General features: G+C 39.2%; 1 protein-coding gene across 1 annotated transcript; it reads left to right on the top strand.

Annotated features, from left to right (window-relative positions):
- Positions 1–446: 446 nt before the first annotated feature.
- LOC108682560 (metabotropic glutamate receptor 3-like) lies at positions 447–12,264 on the top strand (the record flags this gene model as incomplete). Its single annotated transcript, XM_047885284.1, is given in 16 exon segments — positions 447–1,092; positions 1,262–1,421; positions 1,900–2,039; positions 2,497–2,645; positions 2,905–3,101; positions 4,083–4,216; positions 4,550–4,752; positions 6,042–6,241; positions 7,841–7,969; positions 8,371–8,486; positions 9,176–9,383; positions 10,291–10,419; positions 11,160–11,401; positions 11,403–11,441; positions 11,587–11,829; positions 12,146–12,264. Coding segments are annotated over 16 exon segments (2,705 nt in total), but the record flags the coding sequence as incomplete, so codon positions are not given.
- Positions 12,265–19,662: the final 7,398 nt, after the last annotated feature.

Raw genomic sequence — 19,662 nt, 5'->3', positions numbered from 1 at the left:
TTCTTCATTGATAAAAATGATTTAAAATCAATTTTATACGATTAACATTTTCACGATATATTATAATATTTTACATCTTCAAGGTCCCGGCATGTCTTGCGAACCTGAATTCGTGTTGATGATTCCGAAATAAGGAAATAAGTTTCCTTGTCGTGGTTAAGACGTTTAGTTGTGATACGTACGGTTATGTACAATCATTTAATATTGATCAGCGATGGGACTCCTATAAAACAGACCAGCAGATGGTCTCTGCATTTTCCGGGATACAGTCTTTGACATTTGAGATTCCCTTCATCGCATCGTCGTCCTATCTGCAGGTATAAATCTTGACGTAAACTATATCACTTCAAGGAAGATCCGTTCAAACCTTCTTTTGTTAGAGTAATTCAGTGTAATCTTAGCTTTGAAGAATATATGAAGCCTCAGTTTTAAAGAAGGTATATTGCTGTTTCAAATTTCATTTTTAACGAATTGATTGAAATTAAATATTCAATCCAACCACCGTCTTTCGTCGCGTCATGATTTTACTACTTGAATTATAATTTCAGAACCAACAAAGGAACGCATCCACAGTCTAAAATAAATAATAGATAATTAGGGAAAAATTTCAGTCTACTCGAAATTAAACATTTTTCCTGGATCAGGCTCGAGATTTCCGCAAACGCTAATTTGAAACAAAATTCGATAAATTAATTCTAATGCGAGTTTCTTTTCGTTAGTTTGAATTCGTTATTTTCGCATAAATCCTTTCCGTACAAGTCCTTCACATGAAGAAGTGTCATTTCTTTTTACAAGATGTACGAAGAACACATGATGGTCTTTCGACCTTGCACTCTAATATCAAATGTATTGTTAATAATAGCTACATCAATTATAACACAAAACTCGAGTGCCTTCGCTCTGGAGAAAAGCGATCGCCAGATCAGGTCGTGCATTGTCAGCGATAGGGGCGGAGACAACCTAACCTTGCTTCACCCAGCCACCGCAGACCGCAACACGCTGCTGCTCGGCGCTCTCTTCCCCATCCACAGCCAAAAGCGCCTGCCTTGCGCTGGAGACGAGGGAGAGGTGCACGTCTGTGACAAGATTCAGGTACATTATTTGTATCGTATAAGATGATATGGTACGACTATGAAATTGTGTCGGTATGATTTAACTTAACATTCAGAGAAATAAGTGATACTTTGTTCGGATAACGTTGCACTTTTTGTCCTCGGACTCTTTGTTATTAATGATTTATTTAATGATCTCTTGATTGCAGCAGAAGGACGGCATAGAAGCTTTGGAAGCTTTTCTCTTCACTTTGGACGAGATCAACAAGAACTCGTCACTGCTTCCCGGCATCACCTTAGGAGCCCTCGCTTTAGACTCCTGCGACTCTCCCGAAGTGGCCTTACGTCAATCCAGAAATTTTGTCAAAGGTACCATCTTCCTTTTCATATTTCTTGCATCGGTGCCTTAGATTTTATTATATATTATATATATATATATATGTATGATTTTGTTAGATTTAGATTTATTTTATTATTTTATTTCTTAGACTCCGCATGATTTTATATTTGTCAAGAAATTTTTATTGTTCCATATTTTATAACGGATTGTATTCTTATTTAATGAAGAAAATTCATGTTCCATGCCACAAATGTTTCTGTCTACTGTTGATAAATCTTATTCCACCAGGTATTTCTAAACTAAAAGCGTTGTCAACGGTTTATGTTTGTGCACACAAAGGCAAACCGTTCAGCCATTTCCTATAACCGTTTTGAGGGTTTACTTTAAACCTAATTTCTATGAATAACCAGTCATCTATGTCATTTTTTGCGCGGCGAGACCTCGTTCATTAATTTCATCTATCGAACTTTAATTTTAATGTTTGTAGTCGTTATGTTCTCATGACAGGGAACCTGGCTGCACAAAACGCCCACCACGACACGGGCTTCACGTGCGGCGACGACAGCAGTACGCCGTCCTACATGGGCGGCCGCTACGATAAAGTCGTAGGCGTCATCGGCGGCCAGAAAAGTTCTGTTTCTGTTCAGGTAAAAGCACTCGAGTTTATGTCTTCAAAATATAAAATTGTGTTAAATATAATTGTGATTCTTTTTTATTTTATTCGACAAGCTGCATTACACTTGATATTACAAAACTATCACGGTAGCGATCAACCATACCATACAGTAAATAACTATGATAATTTTGAACTATCATTATTAGGCGAACTGCGTATTCTTCAAAATTTGATTTTTTAGAGATTAGAAACATACAAATTTAATTTCATTAGAATAGCAAAGAGAATGTTCAAAAAAGTCACAATATTTTTAATCACCACGTTTCGAACTTATCCTCGAACGTTCGAACTGATGGTCCTTGAAACGTATTCGAATATCAATTGGCGAACTTTCTTCATCTGTTGGCTGCGTTTAAATCATGATTTAATTTGTAATTTAAGCAATTAAGAGATTTTTTTAGGATCTAAACTTTATTAATAATTTTCAGATGGCAAACATTTTCAAGCTTTTCGAGATCCCGCAAGTGAGCTACATCAGCACAGCGTCGTCCCTCAGTCACCGCTCTATGTACCCTTACTTCTTGCGAACCGTGCCCTCCGACGATGACCAGGCAGAAGTCATACTCCGTGTGCTGAAGTGAGGAAAAAGTCAAGGATTTTGTCTTCGCTGACGTTTGTTCATTTGTACTTAGATGACGCAAGACGCGCTGGCGAGAACAGTCGGAGAACAAAATTTTTCCAACGCCACTGTGACTATTATAGTATGTGGCAGATCTACTTGCTTTCCATAATGAAGTTGCTATAATTTTTATCTTCCGTTAAAATGCACAACACTATAACTAGTTCGTCGGAAGTAATTATTACACTCACCATCTTGATCTGCTGCCCTCTCAAAGAACCTTCTCATGGGTCTACGCGTCGCTGGTTTATTCGACCGATGAGTATGGGGAGAGCGGACGTCGGGAGCTGCTGGCGCAGGCCACCACCTACGACGTCTGTTTTGACCTCAACAACTACGGGCTCTCAGCAGCCGACGGCGACCAACAGTACGCCGCTGTCGCTAAGAAAGTTTACGCCAACACCAAGGCAAGAGGTGATTAACATGCGTACTTTATTTTAGCATGCGCTACTCATGCTTCTCACGGTAGGAGATTGATTCCTGACTATTGATACGGTTTGCCCTCTATACTTTCTCGACAGCTTTAGCAGGTAAAAATTGCATTATTAACGACGCAAGTGGAAATATCTCACTGAATAATGTCAGACTTCTTTGTTTGGTACTTTTTATTCGGGACGAGACAGGAAGCCTTGCCCTGATCAGCAACAAAAATTCAATATAATTTTCGGGTTTCCGTGCAACGCCAGGACGATACGAGAAGAAATTGCGCGGACAAAATAGAGGCTTTAAAACTTCTCGGAATTTATATATATATTTTTTTTTCAGGTGCAATAAGACAGAACCTTGACCTCGTCTCGCCCTCTCGGTTTTTCTTCCGAGAATATTATTTCCAAAACAGGAGAATCATTTCAATAGCTTAACAATATTGCAGGTAGATAGTTTTCTGTAATGTATACGTGTTAAATTCAAATGATTCCGTTTTTATCAATGGGAAAATTTATGATCAATTCATTGCTTGTTATTTGCCGCTCCACTATTTGTTTGAAAATTGCATTGCTAAATATATATCAGAACTCATTCTATTTGGTTCGGTAATTTAAAATCTTTTTCTTTGATCTATGACCGCCCGCGAGAGGGTTTAGGAACTGTGTTGCTGCGTCGTAAATTTATTTCGAAATTCATACATGGCAGTGATTCCCAAACTGGAATAAAATATACACTAGGGTAACTAATCCCTTTTCAGGGGAAATAACTTTGTGGTTATTTCATATATATTCTGCCATATATTTCACTCGTGTCAACCCAAGCGTTTGAGCGTGTGCTTCTTCTGTGCTGCGTTGCCGTAATGCGAAATTTAGGGATAAACTTTCTTAATTCGCGAGAATGGCCAACTTCGTAAAATATTTTATCCTCTCTAATATTCTGCAGCATGTAGATTATTTGTTTTCGTGGTAGTGGTCGTGGTGTTCGCTGAAGCTTCGGTGGCTACCCGACTGTTCGAAAAACTGTACGGCGAGCGACACGAGTTTCACGAAGGTTTTGCCAAAGTCTTCGTGGGATCTGATGCATGGACGGTGAAAAATATTCAGGTGACTTAACAGCGCCCCTCTACGATGTGTATTATATAACATGTCTGTCCCACTAATCTAAACTAAATTTTCTTCTTTCTAACGCCAAGGAGGCTGTATCTCAGTAATGTCTTTGGAATCAATTCAACAGATTTAAAACTCGGTTATTTCAACTTCAAAAATATATAAATCATTTGCATAATCGTTTCAATAAAAATGTCGTTTAGTTTTGTTTCATATTATCGTGAGATACGTTTATTTCGGAGACATAATTAATTATTTAAACTAAATTCAGGCACGAAATAACCAATGGCGTCAAGGTTACTACTCTTAACGAATGCAATTTCATTGCAGAAACATGTCAGCTCTATAGTTGAGAACACGATCGCAGTGCAGCCTCTGGTAGAACAGATCCCAGGGTTTGATGCGTACTTCACTGGCCTGAAGCCGGCGACCAACAAGCGCAATCCTTGGTTTGAGGAGTTCTGGGAGGACAAGTTTAAGTGTTCATTGCAGTCCAGGAGAAACGGGCAGTGTGACATGTCTCTGTCTCTTGGGTGCGGTCATTAAAATTATTTTATTTATATATAAGTTAACTGTCGTCCAGGTTATTCGTGTTTAAAGGCTTGCTGACCAGCGTTAATAGAAGAGAGCGAAAGTTAACTTTCTGTCTTGGGAAGCATTAACTATCGTCAATGTTATTGATATTTCAAAGCCTGGTAACAAGAGTTACCGTTAGTATTTGTAGATTATGAGTTAAGTGGAGCGTCTGGGTCAAAAAAATATTTTTTATTTACTGACGGATCTTAGTGAATCTTTGTCAGGTTTGTGTATGCATATGTAAGAGAGCAAAAGAAGATAATTTTGCTCCTGTGAATTTTTTGAAAAAATAAAAAAAAAAGTGAAATGCATAGAAAACCTTTAAAAGATGGGTCCTTAATAAATCTATCTCCTTCAATTCACGTGCTACAACATCGAGAGTCATATTCGATTTGTATCGAAAGAGAATATTTATAGTCTCTAGATGCCCCTTTTCGATTTTAATTTTATTCTTCTATACGGCTTTTTCCCTTTTTCTCCCATTTTCCCTCCTAGTTTTTCAATATATAATCCAAATCATGTTCAAATCAGAAAAAAGGCATCTGGAGTCGCAAGATAAGGTCTTTACAAGTTGAATGGTATATTTCACAATGCTTAAGCTTAAAAATCATGGAAGATAGATTTTTAAGATGGCGTCTTTTGGTTATTTTAATTGTTCAGGGCAGCCAAATATGTAAAATAGATGAAAAAAAAACATAATGCTAAAAAAATTGCTTCAAACTGCAGCCCCCGCTTTCCCATTGCCAATTATTATTTTCGGGGGTACCATCCTGAGACTTATTCGTGTCCAGTTTTACGCGAATAATAGGCTATAAATGTGATTTTTCTAATATATGAAGATGAATTTTTCTAATTTTGAAAATTGTTCACTTCATATAAATTGGGAACTGCGGTTTGCTGCGTTAGACACGCCTTTTTCGCTGCTACAAAATAAGCCCAAAAATGGAAAAGTCAAATCTTTAGATTTATTTTTACCCAGACGCTCCTCCTAAACAAATTATTTTACCTGTCAATCATCTTGTCAATCATCTGCGCTGTTTTGATATTTACCCATCAAAATTGGTAAAATTTTATTGTTACTTTTTTTAGATATACTCAGGATTTAATAAATATCAATAATTAATAATCGATATTCATTTTTGATTGATATTATGTAAGTTTGAATTTTATGTAGTAGTTAATTTGCAGAACAATTTTTCACTTAAGTACATATTTATAAGATATTTGTCGTTACGAACGTGTACAGAGTCGGGGAGTCGCCCCCCTACAGGCAGCGTGGTTGGTTGCACTTCCTCCGCGACGCCGTCTACGCCTTCGCTATGGCGCTGCACGACATCTGGCGGCAGCACTGCGACGGCCGGCCTGGCGTCTGCGATGACATGACGCATGAAGGACACATACACGGCCATCAGCTGCTCGTCGCACTCAAAAATGTCTCCTTCCTTGGTCTGAGTCATTCTTCGCTTAATGCATTGCTGTTCTTTACTTAACCCTCTACCGCCTGACACGAGTGACAGGAATTTTGTCACGAGCAATTTTGTCACGCGCCTACTTCCCAATAAGGATACGATCTAGTGAGCGCAAAATGACTTGTAATGATGGTTGCCGCCACGTACGACAACTTTAAAATGTTCTCTGTTGTGTACTGCTATCGTCTTTATGTTGCTACACTCAATATTTTACGTATTATTTAAGTTGAAAATTATGTTCCCGGAGAGTGACACGGCGGTAGAGGGTTAAGGAGAGGATTCAATCATTTTCTTTTTACACTCTCTGAGATTTGATTCTTCTAGCACGTCTCGGAAGTTTCGACGGACGATCGCTTGTGTGCGTGTAAAACCTTCCAAATTACGAGGCAAATTTCGATTACACTTTGCACGTGAACTCATACCTCATTCATTTCTTGTTCTCTTTAGGTCATGGGAAATTACTCGATTAATACTTCACCCGCAAGTTATACGGCTATGACTTAAGGCCCTGGTTGAAGGTCTCGAGGCTTCTAACAGGCTTGGCTCTTCCCTATGCGTTTCTTCACTAATTAGGATAAACTTTACTCCACTCGCAAATGAGATGGCGATATGGATTTTTCCATGCTTACCCATCTATTTATTTATAAACGGTGATCAGTAACAAAAAATATGTAAACTTTGTATTAAAACAGTTTTAATGAGAGGAAATTTCAAGCAACTCTGAATATTATTGTTCATCAAGTCTGCGACTTTTTTACTTTTTTCGAGATATAAAAGGGTTGTAATTTTTATTCTCCATTGAATGGTATACTCGGCATTCCTTGATCAGCCTCTTTGTTGTAGATATTTTCTTTCCTCGGCCACCTGAAAGCGACCAGTGACCGCGAGAAAGGGTCTGGCTAGGATATCATATTACAAAGAGTACAAGCTCGAGGGTAGCGACAGGCTGAGCTTCGGACAGATCAAGGATTTTACACGATGGTCGCGAAAACCTCGCTCTTAGACTTTGCACGGCTTTCAGTCAGGGCCTTAAGTTATATGACTTAACTAGCAAACTTTGTGGAGAAAGCTTATTTCTCCAGCATTTTTCACAAGAAAAAAAAGTACTCATCAATGCATTTACTCGCTAAGCATAAGGGCTAATAATTAAATTCTTAGAATCAACATGTAATGAATAGGATGGTTGTTACTTTTGGCCATATTTACTTGCCTTGTAATTTACCATCAATAAAGTATTTAAGTTTCTGTGATGCAATTTATTTATTTAAATAGATTGGCTAACGCTAATAATTTGTAAATAGTTTTATAGATAATTGTATTATTACTTAACTACTATAAATTCTGCAGAACTGTTTGAATAATGCTAAGCCTTATTAATTCATTTTATTTTCCAATTTATTACCTCAGTTTATATATGCCTCCGAGGCTCCGATGCTAGTCATATACATTATTATTGTTATAGAATAAGGCATGGTGAGCTGGTCTGAAATCCTGTCTTGCTACAAATTTCAAGTTTCAGGTAGCTGAATGAATTCTTGATTTATTGTATAATTATTTCATATTATTCATGACGCAGATGTGACCGAGCACGAGTTCAGGTTCAACCCCATCACTCGGTCAGGGTTGCCGCGGTACACGTTGTTTCAGTTCCAGCACGACGAAACCGATGGCGCTTATTCTTGGGTTCCCGTGGGAAATTATTCAAGTAAGCCTCAGCACAGAAAGATTATAAAACCAAATAACGTAAATTTCATAACTTTCCCTCTATGATTGCATGAAAACCATCAGCAAGTTTGAGTTGTTAAAGTGAATAACACACCTGAACGTAATGAATTGGTTTTGTTTACGAAAAAATCGATTGCTGCCTTATTAGTCGTATTTTAATTCTAAGAATCCAATTTTATTGGCACTCAAATCGGCAACTGATTCAAGTAGACCAGGTAGACCACAGATCGAAAGATTGGATTGCTTCTGCCAGCTTTTCATAAACTTCCTATCGTCATCAACAACCTCGCTTGAAATATCTAGGATATTATGCTTAATATTTCATAGTGGTTAAACGTATTTAAATTTATATTGCGCATAACATTTGCTATCGCTTTCCAGAATTAGCAGGTCAAGAGGCTGAGATAAACTGGTTTTCGGATCTCATTTGGTCGCACAAAGCGGAACCTCCAGTCTCCCAATGCAGCGCTCCATGCGCGTCCGGACAAGCTGTTATCGTAAGATCCTAAGATTATAGGCCTATGATATCAAAGAAATGTTTTGGGCATACAGAACTTGTAGGGTTTATATTCCATGTGTCACTTGATCTGTTGCTTATATGGTCCGCTAGCGCAATTGTACTTCTTCGCTTTTATGTACAGTGTGATTCACGGAAACTTCCTGTTTTGTATTTCGCGCGAAACGGCCAGAAATTGAAGGAATATGGCGGGAAGTATTTCGCATGAAACGCAAGGTCATAAAGTTTTGTGTCCCGCCTAGTCAGTTGCCACTATGCGTTGGGGTTATCTTGAATCAATTGTTTACAAGGACTGTACAAGGATCCTACCTATTTTAAGAACAACATACGCCAAGCCATCGCTAGCATACCTGTTGATATGCTTCAGTGAATTGAATGGAACTTCGAAAATCGAGCTACTAAATTCATTTGACAATGGAGGCCGTCATTTGTCCTATGTCATCTTTAAAACTAAGTGGTACAAAAATTCATACAAGGTCTTTTCAATAAAATTTATATTGTAGTGTTATCTTGACTAGCTTTTTTTATTGAGCTTTCAAATCAGGAAATCTCCGTGAATCACCCTGTGCTTCTGTGTACGAGGAACGATAGTGCAATGGTTGCGGAATGCTAGTCCATTTCGGATTCCATGCACAATTGATTATGGATTTTGCGATTATTTTCTCACAGAAGCGAGACACTTGCTGCTGGGAGTGCATGAACTGCACAGAACATCAATTCCTGAACGTCAGTCATGATTCAGAAGCAGGTTTCTGCGACTCATGTTCCCCTTGCTTCTTACCTGCGGAAAACGGCACAGCCTGCCAACCAAAACCTGAGAAGCATCTTGGCTATAACAATCACTGGGTCATCACGGCTACGGTGTTCGCCATTTTAGGTGCCTTACTTGCACTGATGGTTGCCGCCACGTACGACAACTTTAAAATGTTCCCTGTTGTGTACTACTATCGTCTTCAGGTTGCTACACTCAATAGTTTACGTATTATTTAGGTTTAAAGTTATGTTCCCGGAGAGTGACATACGGCGGTAGAGGGTTAAGGAGAGGATTCAATCATTTTCTTTTTTACACGCTCTGAGGTATGATTCTTCTAGCACGTCTCGGAAGTTTCAGCAGACGGTCGCCAAGTGCGAGTGAAAAACCTACTAAAATACCAGGCAGATTTCGATAATACTTTGCACGTGAACTCATATCTCATTTATTGTTCTCTTTAGGCCATAGGAAATTACTCGATTAAGACTTCACCCGATCCCCCGATTTGGCTCTGTGTGATTTTTTATGGGTTTATCTTGAATCGATTGTTTGCAATGACTGTAACGATCCTTGTATACAAGGATCCTTCCTCATTTTAAAACAACTTACGCCAAGCCATCGTCAACATACCCCTCAATGTGCTTCAGCGAGTTGAATGGAACATCAGAAATCGACCAACTATATATATGCATTGACAATGGAGGCCGTCAATTGTCCGATGTCATCTATGAAACCAAGTGATACAAAAATTCGAATAATGTCTTTTCACTGAAATTAATATTGTAGTGATATCTGTACTAGTTCTTTTTTTTATTGAGCTTTCAAATCAGGAATTTTTGTGAATCACCCTGTGCTTCCGTGTACGAGGAACGACAGTGCAATGGTTGCGGAATGCTAGCCCATTTCGGATTCCATGAACAATTTATTATGGATTTTGCGATTATTTTGTCACAGAAGCGAAACACGTGCTGCTGGGAGTGCATGAACTGCACTGAACTTCAATTCCTGAACGTCAGTCATGATTAAGAAACAGGTTTCTGTGACTCTTGTTCCCCTTGCTTCTTACCTGCGGAAAACGGCACAGCCTGCCAACCAAAACCTGAGAAACATCTTGGCTATAACAATCACTGGGTCATCACGGCTACGGTGTTCGCCATTTTAGGTGCCTTAATGTTAATTCAAAAATATTATAATTAAAGTATAAACAGTGGTACCAGCTTTAATTAAGACACGTTGGTCTGCAGCCGATTCGTTACCATCCCGCCACATTGTCAATTTTGACCAGAATTTTCACAGTCAGTTGTGGGTTTTGAACCTCAACCTGCTACTCTTGGTGAATTATTTTTTATTTTTATCAATCTTTGTGACCGGCCATTTGTCGTACCATGATTTTATGACAGAGAATTTGTTGGTGCCGAACATGATCTTGCATTTGTTTTGCGTACGTAGAAAATACTTTAACATCCTGACATCGAATAAGTGAATGCGTGAGTTAGAACCCGCACGATTTTTAATAGTAAATAAGACTATGAATTGCTTTAAAATTCACGTTAAAGTTCTGCAATTGTGATTAAGATAAATTTAAGTAAAAATTTTAACCAAAACAGAGCTTAGACTACAGATTTTGAATTTCAATTTTCCTTGACTTTTTCTGTAACTTTTGTCAGGGTGCGCACAGCATATGATGTAAGATCCACATGATCTAAAGCAAGATAATAATAATGAAAGTTATAGATGTTCATCACCTGCAATAATAAAGTAGAATTCTAGATCTTCAGAGGGTGGTGAAAAGATTTTCAGGCATAAATTAGATCTTTGTCTCAAGATCGTGAATGTCTTTCCAATTCGTGCGAACCTCCATGCAAGTACCACGAATTGATTTTTCCACGCTTGACCGTGCAGGAATAATTACAGCGATTTGTGTCGGCGTCATTTTTTGGATTCACTTCGATACTCCAGTCATCAATTGAGCGGCATCACGCGAGCTTTCTTTTCTGCTACTCCTCGGGATCTTCTTATCTTTCTGCATGACCTTGGCTATCGTGACGCCTCCAAATCGCATAACGTGTGGCATTACAAGATTCTTCTTAGGCTTCAGCTACACACTTTGCTACGCGGCCATCCTGACGAAGACAAATCGAATTAATTACCAGGATTTTCAAGAGCCCCTCCAAAGCCCTTGAGGTAAACATACAAAATTATTTCCTGTGCAAATCCGGACGAATTGCCTGTCTCGGTGTAAAATTGAAATGCATCTATTGACAGTAGCGGAAACCGTCCTCACTTCACTTAGTAAAATTAACAATTACGTCGACATGTTTCCTTCCAGGCAAAATACACGTCACCTGCGTCACAGATGATGATCGTAATGGCGCTCGTCAGTTTAGAGGTGGCCATCAATGTTGTCTGGCTGCTTCTAACACCTCCTCAAGAAGCCGCCCTTTGTGATGTGAAGATTCCTCACAAGATTCTCGTGTGCAGAGGAATTGACGGATACTCCTACATGGTGGGACTGCTGTAGCCGCTCTCGCTCGTATTTGTCTGCACCATCTATGCCATCAAGACCAGAAAGGTACGATGGTCTTCCCAGCGAGATTGTAATTATTCGCAAACATTCAAGACCATCTTTCCATCGGAAGGGAATGAGAGGTCTTTTAGGCAAAACATCACGTGATAAAATACATCACGGACGTGGACAAATGGGTGATCATATTTTGAAATTCTGTTTGCATCCTTTCCAATGTAAAAGTTTTTATTAATAGCTTTAATTTATGCAACATAACGGATCCGGAACTGTTTACTCTGTCGTGCAGTACTTGATTACTGCTCAATGATAAGTTCCATTGATGTAAAACAACAAAGACGTAGATTCTAAACCTGCCGTGCAGTGTCCGGGTGGCTTCGATGAGGCACGCTACATCGCGTTCACCAACTACACGTCGTGCATCATTTGGGTGGTGTTCGTGCCGCTCTACCTCTCCAAGGAACCCTCCGATGAGACGAGGATCGTCTCACTCGCCATGTCACTGTCGCTCTGGTAATTGTAATTGCATTGAGTGTTAAGTAGTTTAAAGAGTTTAATTAGATTACGCGCGTAGTCTTGCTTTTAGTTAATTGTTCAGGATGACGTTAGTCAGAGTATACACAGCGCGTTAGGAAGTTAGGAGGAGAAGTGAATACTTCACACGTTATAACAGATTCTTAAAAGAAATATTTGCTAATCCTACGCACTGAAGCTATTTTTAAGAGTATCATAATCATATAAATGATATAATGAATATTTATTGGAGCTTTCTGCACAGTGGATTTGTGCAACTGGGCTGTCTGTTCCTGCCCAAAGTTCACTTTGTGATTTTCAAGCCCGACAAGAACACGCGTGACGCGGTCATGAGTCAGCTGGACGGCGGCGGGGCCAGAGTGCGCGTGTCGGGCGCCAACCCTCGCTCCGTCCCCGCCTCTGTGGTCTACGGTCCAGAGGTGGGCAGTAGCGCGCTACAAGTAGCGGGCGCTACTAGCGGCCGCTTCATTTTCAGTAGCGGTAGCGGTAGCGGCGCTACATTTAAGGCAATGTAGGGCAGTAGCGCGCTACAAGTAGCGGGCGCTACTAGCGGCCGCTTCATTTTCAGTAGCGGTAGCGGTAGCGGCGCTACATTTAAGGCAATGTAGCAGAACGCGGTAGCGCCCGCTACATTTAGAGCATGTAGCGGTAGCGCCCGCTACATTTCAAAGTAGCGCTGCCCAGCTCTGGGTGTACCTCAGCAGTCCCAACCCTCGTGAGCACATCAATTGATCTTGAAACTGAGGAAATTCTGCCAGAATTTACTTGTCTCTTAACTGAGAGTGAAGATTTGAGTCTTTGATTGGGTTTAATTAATTCGAATACGTTGTTTCTTTCGTTTCTTATTGTGAAGTGATATCTTACTGAAGCGTTGACTTCAACACTCCGATTTGAGACTCGAACGAATACTTAACACGTTTCAGACTCGATGCGTAACGAATAACGTAACGGCTAACACATTCATGTCCACAGGTGCAGTTAGCATGCAATATCCAGACGGCTTTACTTACAATTCACTCCGATACCAGAACCAAAACACGTCGCCCTACCACGGAGAGCGAACCTCGGTCGTCAGCAGGACTTCAACAGCTGAAAAAAAAGCCCACGGTAGTCTGAAGCCTCAATTTGTGCCTCAACACGGTTATCAATACGGTGACGAGGCGCTCGGGTTATACGGTCATGACAGTGCCATGAAGCAACAGCAAGAAGATAACTCAAGAGGCGCGACTAAAGATGGCGACGTGGCAACTCTCGTGGCGCAGTCGTGTTCCTTCGCTTCCATACCTGAAGATTGTTCTCTGCCATCAGCACACTCGGTGCCTCAGTCCAGAGAGTCGTCAATGGGAAAGAAGGCAAGGAAGTATCAGAAGAAGCAGTTGCTTGGAGCAGATGACGGCAATTCTTGTGCAGAAATAGCGCCGCGTGGACTGGAGAACATCGCTTTCACAGCAACCCTTAATCGGACCGTGTCAAAGGATGCGTCTTAGAACAGTGCCTCATAAACTCTGGAACGACGCCCAGGTTGTATGTTAGATTAGATATTACTATTGGTCCGCGATTTTTACACCACAAAAATGTATATTGCCTAACACAAGATAATCTGGAGTCGATCTGCATCAGTTTTCTACGTTAAAAACCTGGTCGCAGCAACCCACCGTTAAATTAATTCAAACAGTTAACTCGCTGAACATAAGTGATATAAAATGCTACATATTAGTGTTCAATATGTTGTATTAATTGTACCCTGTAACTGTAAAGAACCAGCAAGTTGTACACAAGTGAGGGGAAACACTGTCTGAACATCGAGCCCAACAGAAATAGTTCGAAGAGGTTTAAATGCTTTTAGATTTGCCAAATTATTCATGAAAGATGTATTGTAAGCTTTCGAACGGTGATGATTGCAGGTGCGTTTGCTAAATTCTATCAATCACATAACTGGCAGATAAAAGTAATGGCTTAAACGAAGGTTAAATAATGGAGTACGCCATGAATCTCCTTGCTTTCTAAGAAATATATTCAATTAAGAAATTACAACGTCTTACAAATCTCTCTGGAGTTGAGAAATAAAAAGAAAAACTTGACGCAATTTAAGTCTTCCCCATAGATCTGTACGCAATTGTCAATAATACACATTTATTATACAAAAACAAACAATTACTCGTGATGGAAGAAGCTGGAACAGACGACAGCGGCGGCGACGTTGCTTGAACTTCTCTTTCTGTTGTTTTCTCAGCAGGACAGTTTAGCGGTGAGTAAACAAACTTTTAGAACTTGAAAAAAATATAACAAGAGAAACAAAAGATCTTTAAATAACGTAATAACAATGAGAAAACTTCGATACCCTAACTAGTGCAGTAGTGCGACAATAAAAGTTATGTTCAGTCTAAAAGTCTAGGCACAAAAGTCTATGTTCAGTCAAATGCACAAAAGCCTATGTTCAGTGAAAGGCACAAAAGCCTATGTCCAGTCAAAGCCACAAAAGCTTATGTTCAGTTAAAGCCACAAAAGCCTATATTCAGTCAAAGCCACAAAGGCCTATATCCAGTCAGAGCCACAAAAGCTTTGGCTTTTGGTTAACCACATGTGTTTTTGGCATTGGTTTGGTAGCCACAAAAGCTTTGGCTCTTGTGGCTTCAGTCAAAGCCACAAAAGCCTATGTTCAGTTAAAGCCACAGAAGCCTATGTTCAGTCAAAGCCACAAAGGCCTATGTCCAGTCAAAGCCACAAAAGCCCATGTTCAGTCAAAGCCACAAAGGCCTATGTCCAGTCAAAGCCACAAAAGTCTATGTTCAGTCAAAGCCACAAAGGCCTATCTCCAGTCATAGCCACAAAAGCCTATGTTCAGTCAAAGCCACAAAGGCCTATCTCCAGTCATAGCCACAAAATCCCATGTTCAGTCAAAGGCACTAAAGCCTAAGTTCAGTCAAAGGGTACTCACACAGTGAAAGCAGGTTTCCAGCGTGCTGGTTACCTGCTGAGGCTGGCGCCTGAAACAAGCGCGAGAGGTTCACAGAGGAAGCAGGTTGCCAGCGTGCTGGTTACCTGCTGAGGCTGGCGCCTGAAACAAGCGAGAGAGGGTGTTCACAGAGGAAGCAGGAAACCAGTCTCTTTCATTAGGGTACGCACACAGTGAAAGCAGGTTGCCAGCGTGCTGGTTACCTGCTCAGGCTGGCGCCTGAAACCATAGAATACAGAAGCCTATTCGTACAGGTTTTCACTGTGAACACTTACATTATTATCCTATGTTCATTCTTGNACGTACCCTTAAAGAGGAAGAAACCAGGTCTTTTTTTGATATGCAGTTAAAGTAAAATTAAACCAATGTTCCCTAACCTTCACAGTTCATCTTCTTGGCAACGTCAGCCCAAAGTTTCTCAACTAAAATTCGGTTAAAAAACAAACACTAACAATCTAACCAACGTTGAGCACGAAAACGTATTTCAAGTGACGACTAAGACCGACCTGACAGCATTACAACGCTTCATCAGATACAATCGTACTAACGAAGGTATTATAATAATTTCTCATCTTGAAAATAATTTAAATTGAAAAAAATGCTATGAAATGAATAAAAGGTCAATAATTCAGCCATGGATTTCATCATCACAAACGATAGCAAACGGAGAGAAACGTTGCGTGGTTCCGACACGTGCCTGAAGCCACGAGCGACAATTTTACCTATAACGATAATACATTTTAAATTAGAGTATAATATTCCAACGCACTCACATTAAACGGATGTTTGAAGTCAAGCCTGACCCTAGCATTATGTAGCATTTAATGCAGTTCAGGTCCGTAGTCATAAACGTTTAGAACTGAGGCCTAAATACCAAGCTCAGTAGGTTGGCAGCAGCTGATGTCTACTTATGATTACATTTCCAGACATTTTGCAATGGGTAGACGAGGAAGACAGAAATGAACGCAATGTTTCGATATAAAGTGCAATAAAATCTATTCAGTTTCATTCATATACACGACCAACAAGACATGACTTACTCAACGTAATACTAATCTATCGACTGCAGGCCAGTTCGCACGCGAGTTCGCTGAAGTGTCGGACCGGTAATGTCCCAGGAAATTCGGACATTTTGAAACAATTTAGAGATCAAAAATTTCATTTTGCGAGATTAATCAGAGTTAATTGCATTTTTAGGTTTATTATAAGTGAACGATGATGTGTCAACACGTTCATGTTTGTATTATTCATGTTTTTATTGTTATGATAACTTTACGAAAATACCTGTTCACCAACGTTAAATGGCATTTTTAACTAATTTCGTTGAAATAAATCAGCAGGGCTCAGAATGCAAGGCAACAAATGACAGTTTGACTATGCTAAACTCATACAATACAGCTCTTTAATTATTTATTAAATTCATCGCTAATATATATTTACGCTGCGACATTTTTGATGCGTATAAAGATGCAAAAATTCACACCTGAGTAATTAAGAATATTTTTCCATTTTGATATTCATTCACCAACGATGCAATTTAGAAAAAGATATTTTATACCTGACCCATATGGCAACATTAAGAGCAATAAGGTGTCGTTCTTACTTTTGTCAGGAATATTTTTTTTCATCATTAAAAATACCAATTTATTGCAAATAGGTGACTCATATTTTTAAGTACCTAGATCAGGTATCGCTGCCTCTACTTCTAGGCTTCTAGGTTCTACCTACCTAGGCTACCTTGGTAGGTAAGGTACCTTAGCTAACAGCAGAAGCCAGTGCAGAGCAGTGCTAGACTGCTAGCTAGGCTATGAAGGGATGCAGCCGACCGCTGAGGTTCGTTGCAAGTTGCAACAAGCTTGTTTGTTGCAACTTGCCAGCAAATCCTTGAAAGTGAAAGAAATGTACCAATGTCATAAATTTTTTTGTGCTTTTATTGTTGTGATTGCGTATATGTTTTGACTCCTACACCCTTGTCACTCTTATAACTAACTAATGAGTTGAATGAAGTGAACTTCCTAAAATAGGATGCAAATATTGGAAGGTTAACCTATGTGATTTGTCAAATGTCAATTGTTGAGTTGCCTGTCAGGCTGTCTGTAACTGTTCTGTAATATGACAATAGACTGTTTTAGAAGGATTAAATTCTGTGAAAGGTCTGTTTTTTTTTTTTGAGACCATTTAAATAGAAGTTCTAATTCATGGANGGCCCAACTGGCATCCTATGAGGTAGTGTGCTAGCAGTTGCTCCCACCATCCTTGAGTGGCTATTCCTATGTGCATGTGACTTTGTTGCGCTGGCAAAAGTTAACTTTTTGTCATGGCAAACCTATCTCCTTCTAGAGTTATGAAGCTACAGCAATCGGAGATATACCATTCAATTCGTAATTAAAATATCTATTCGTTGTAGCTTTTTTTTGAATTTCGTTATAGTTTTGAAAATATTTTGGAAAAGGGGGCCGGGAATTGGAAAAAAGTGAAAATTTTGGGAAAAGTGCTCCCACATCCACAAAAATTCAAAATTTGAAAAAAGCTACAACGAATCAATAGATATGGTCCTTATGCATTGAATGATATGCATCTCGATGTTATAGCTTTAAGATCCTAGGAGATAGTTTGCTACAGTACCCCCTTTTGGGCTGTTTTGTAAGAATTTCATATTTTCTTTCATTTTTTTTTTTAAATTCACACAAACAAAAAAGTCTTAGAATTCTGCTTTACATATGTGTACCAAGTTTCAAAATGATCCGTCTGTAAACAAAAAAATTTTTCACCACCCAGACGCTCCCCTTAACTGCTGTTTCCTTGTTATTTTATTAACCAGTGCGTCCCGGCCACTGCTGTCCACTCACCATCAATTTTGGCATCCTCGGCGTCCGGTTACTGATGAATATTGGCGCCCACTGTCCATATAGGTTCATCTTGGTGTCTTTTGGTTAAAAAATGGCATCCTCGACCTATGTTGTGCCATGCTTTACAGTCTGCTGAATTGTGAGGTTAGTCATTAGTGCCCCAGGTGTGTGATTGCCTGATGGTGCTGATTGGTGCCCCCAGGTGAATGGTTAGCTAGTGCCTCCAGAGTCCAGGTGTACATCATCATAGTATCATGCATGGTGGATTTTTAGGAAAGAGAGTTTAATGTAGCTTCAGCATAGGCATTGAAGCTTTCTGCCCAGTGCCCATGTCCTAGCTAATGCCTAATGGCAGGGTTTGAAAGTTACATTTCACAATATATGTTGAATTCATTTTGCAGAACAGTTAGTATATAACAGCAGTTAGTATATAATTTACTATTTAGGAGCAGACTCTACATTTTATAAAACTCAATTTCCTACCATTCAAATATTACTTTCAAAAATATGTTGCATCACCAGGAGCCACAGTGTTGAATATGCCATCAATTGGGGTAATAAGGGTTGGGTGGGGACTGTGGGGTAAATTGAGACAGTTGCCTCACATTTTGTAGAAATGTTGTAGCAGCTAAACTAATCAAAATATTTCAAAACTAAAAATAGTGGCATAAAGTTCAACATTTTTACTACTTGTGTAGCATAAAGCAGGTTAGGATATCATACATTTACCACCTCTAAAAAATCCCTTGAAAAAAGTGTGAATGTACCTCTGCAAAAGTCTGTAGCTGAAAAAAATATTTGCTGTATCAAAAAATTTTGCTTGCATAAAAGGTGCACAAAGGTGTTGGCTCAAAAACATGGTTGATGGAATTCGCATATCTCATAAAAAAAATGGCGGCCATATCCGCAGGACCAAGTGGCGGGTAATAAGTGACTCCCCTAAAAACATTTACAGTAAAACCTCAATTAGCAAAGGCTCTAAATAACTAAAAAATCAATTATTGACAAAAAGTTTTGATTATATTTACCTCACTCATCGAAAATATTCACTTAAAAATTAATGCATCTTAGGTCATCACAAAATTGTGCAGAGAATGTCAGATAGAATTGTGCACTGGGCAACATAAAATGAAAAGTAATTAGCCTAAACTATGATTTTTTCTCTAAAAAAATATGATGGTTGTCACAAGAATATTCCTTTCTGTTTCAGGTATGTTTTTTTTTACAACTTTTTTGTTATAGTGAATTCACTTGCCCAATTAAAATGGTGATAAATTACAAGCCCTCCTGTAAGCTTACAGACACAGAAGAAATGCTATATATCTGCTGATATGAAGCTTGCAGTGGACAAGGTCATTGTAAATGCTCAATGGCAGTTTCATGGATACGGTAATATCACATCAATAAAATGGTAATGTATGGATATGGTGATATCAATAAAGGAAAAACAGGTAAAAATGAAAGAAAATGTCATTTATTCTACATGTGCATAATCTACAAAGGAAAATGAGGACTTCAGATTAATGTTAGTAATAGGTGAGT

The sequence above is a fragment of the Hyalella azteca genome, unplaced genomic scaffold (assembly GCF_000764305.2).
Source record: "Hyalella azteca isolate HAZT.00-mixed unplaced genomic scaffold, Hazt_2.0.2 contig17489, whole genome shotgun sequence".
In the NCBI taxonomy this organism is placed as follows: domain Eukaryota; kingdom Metazoa; phylum Arthropoda; class Malacostraca; order Amphipoda; family Hyalellidae; genus Hyalella; species Hyalella azteca.
This window is presented reverse-complemented; position numbering and strand designations above follow the sequence as displayed.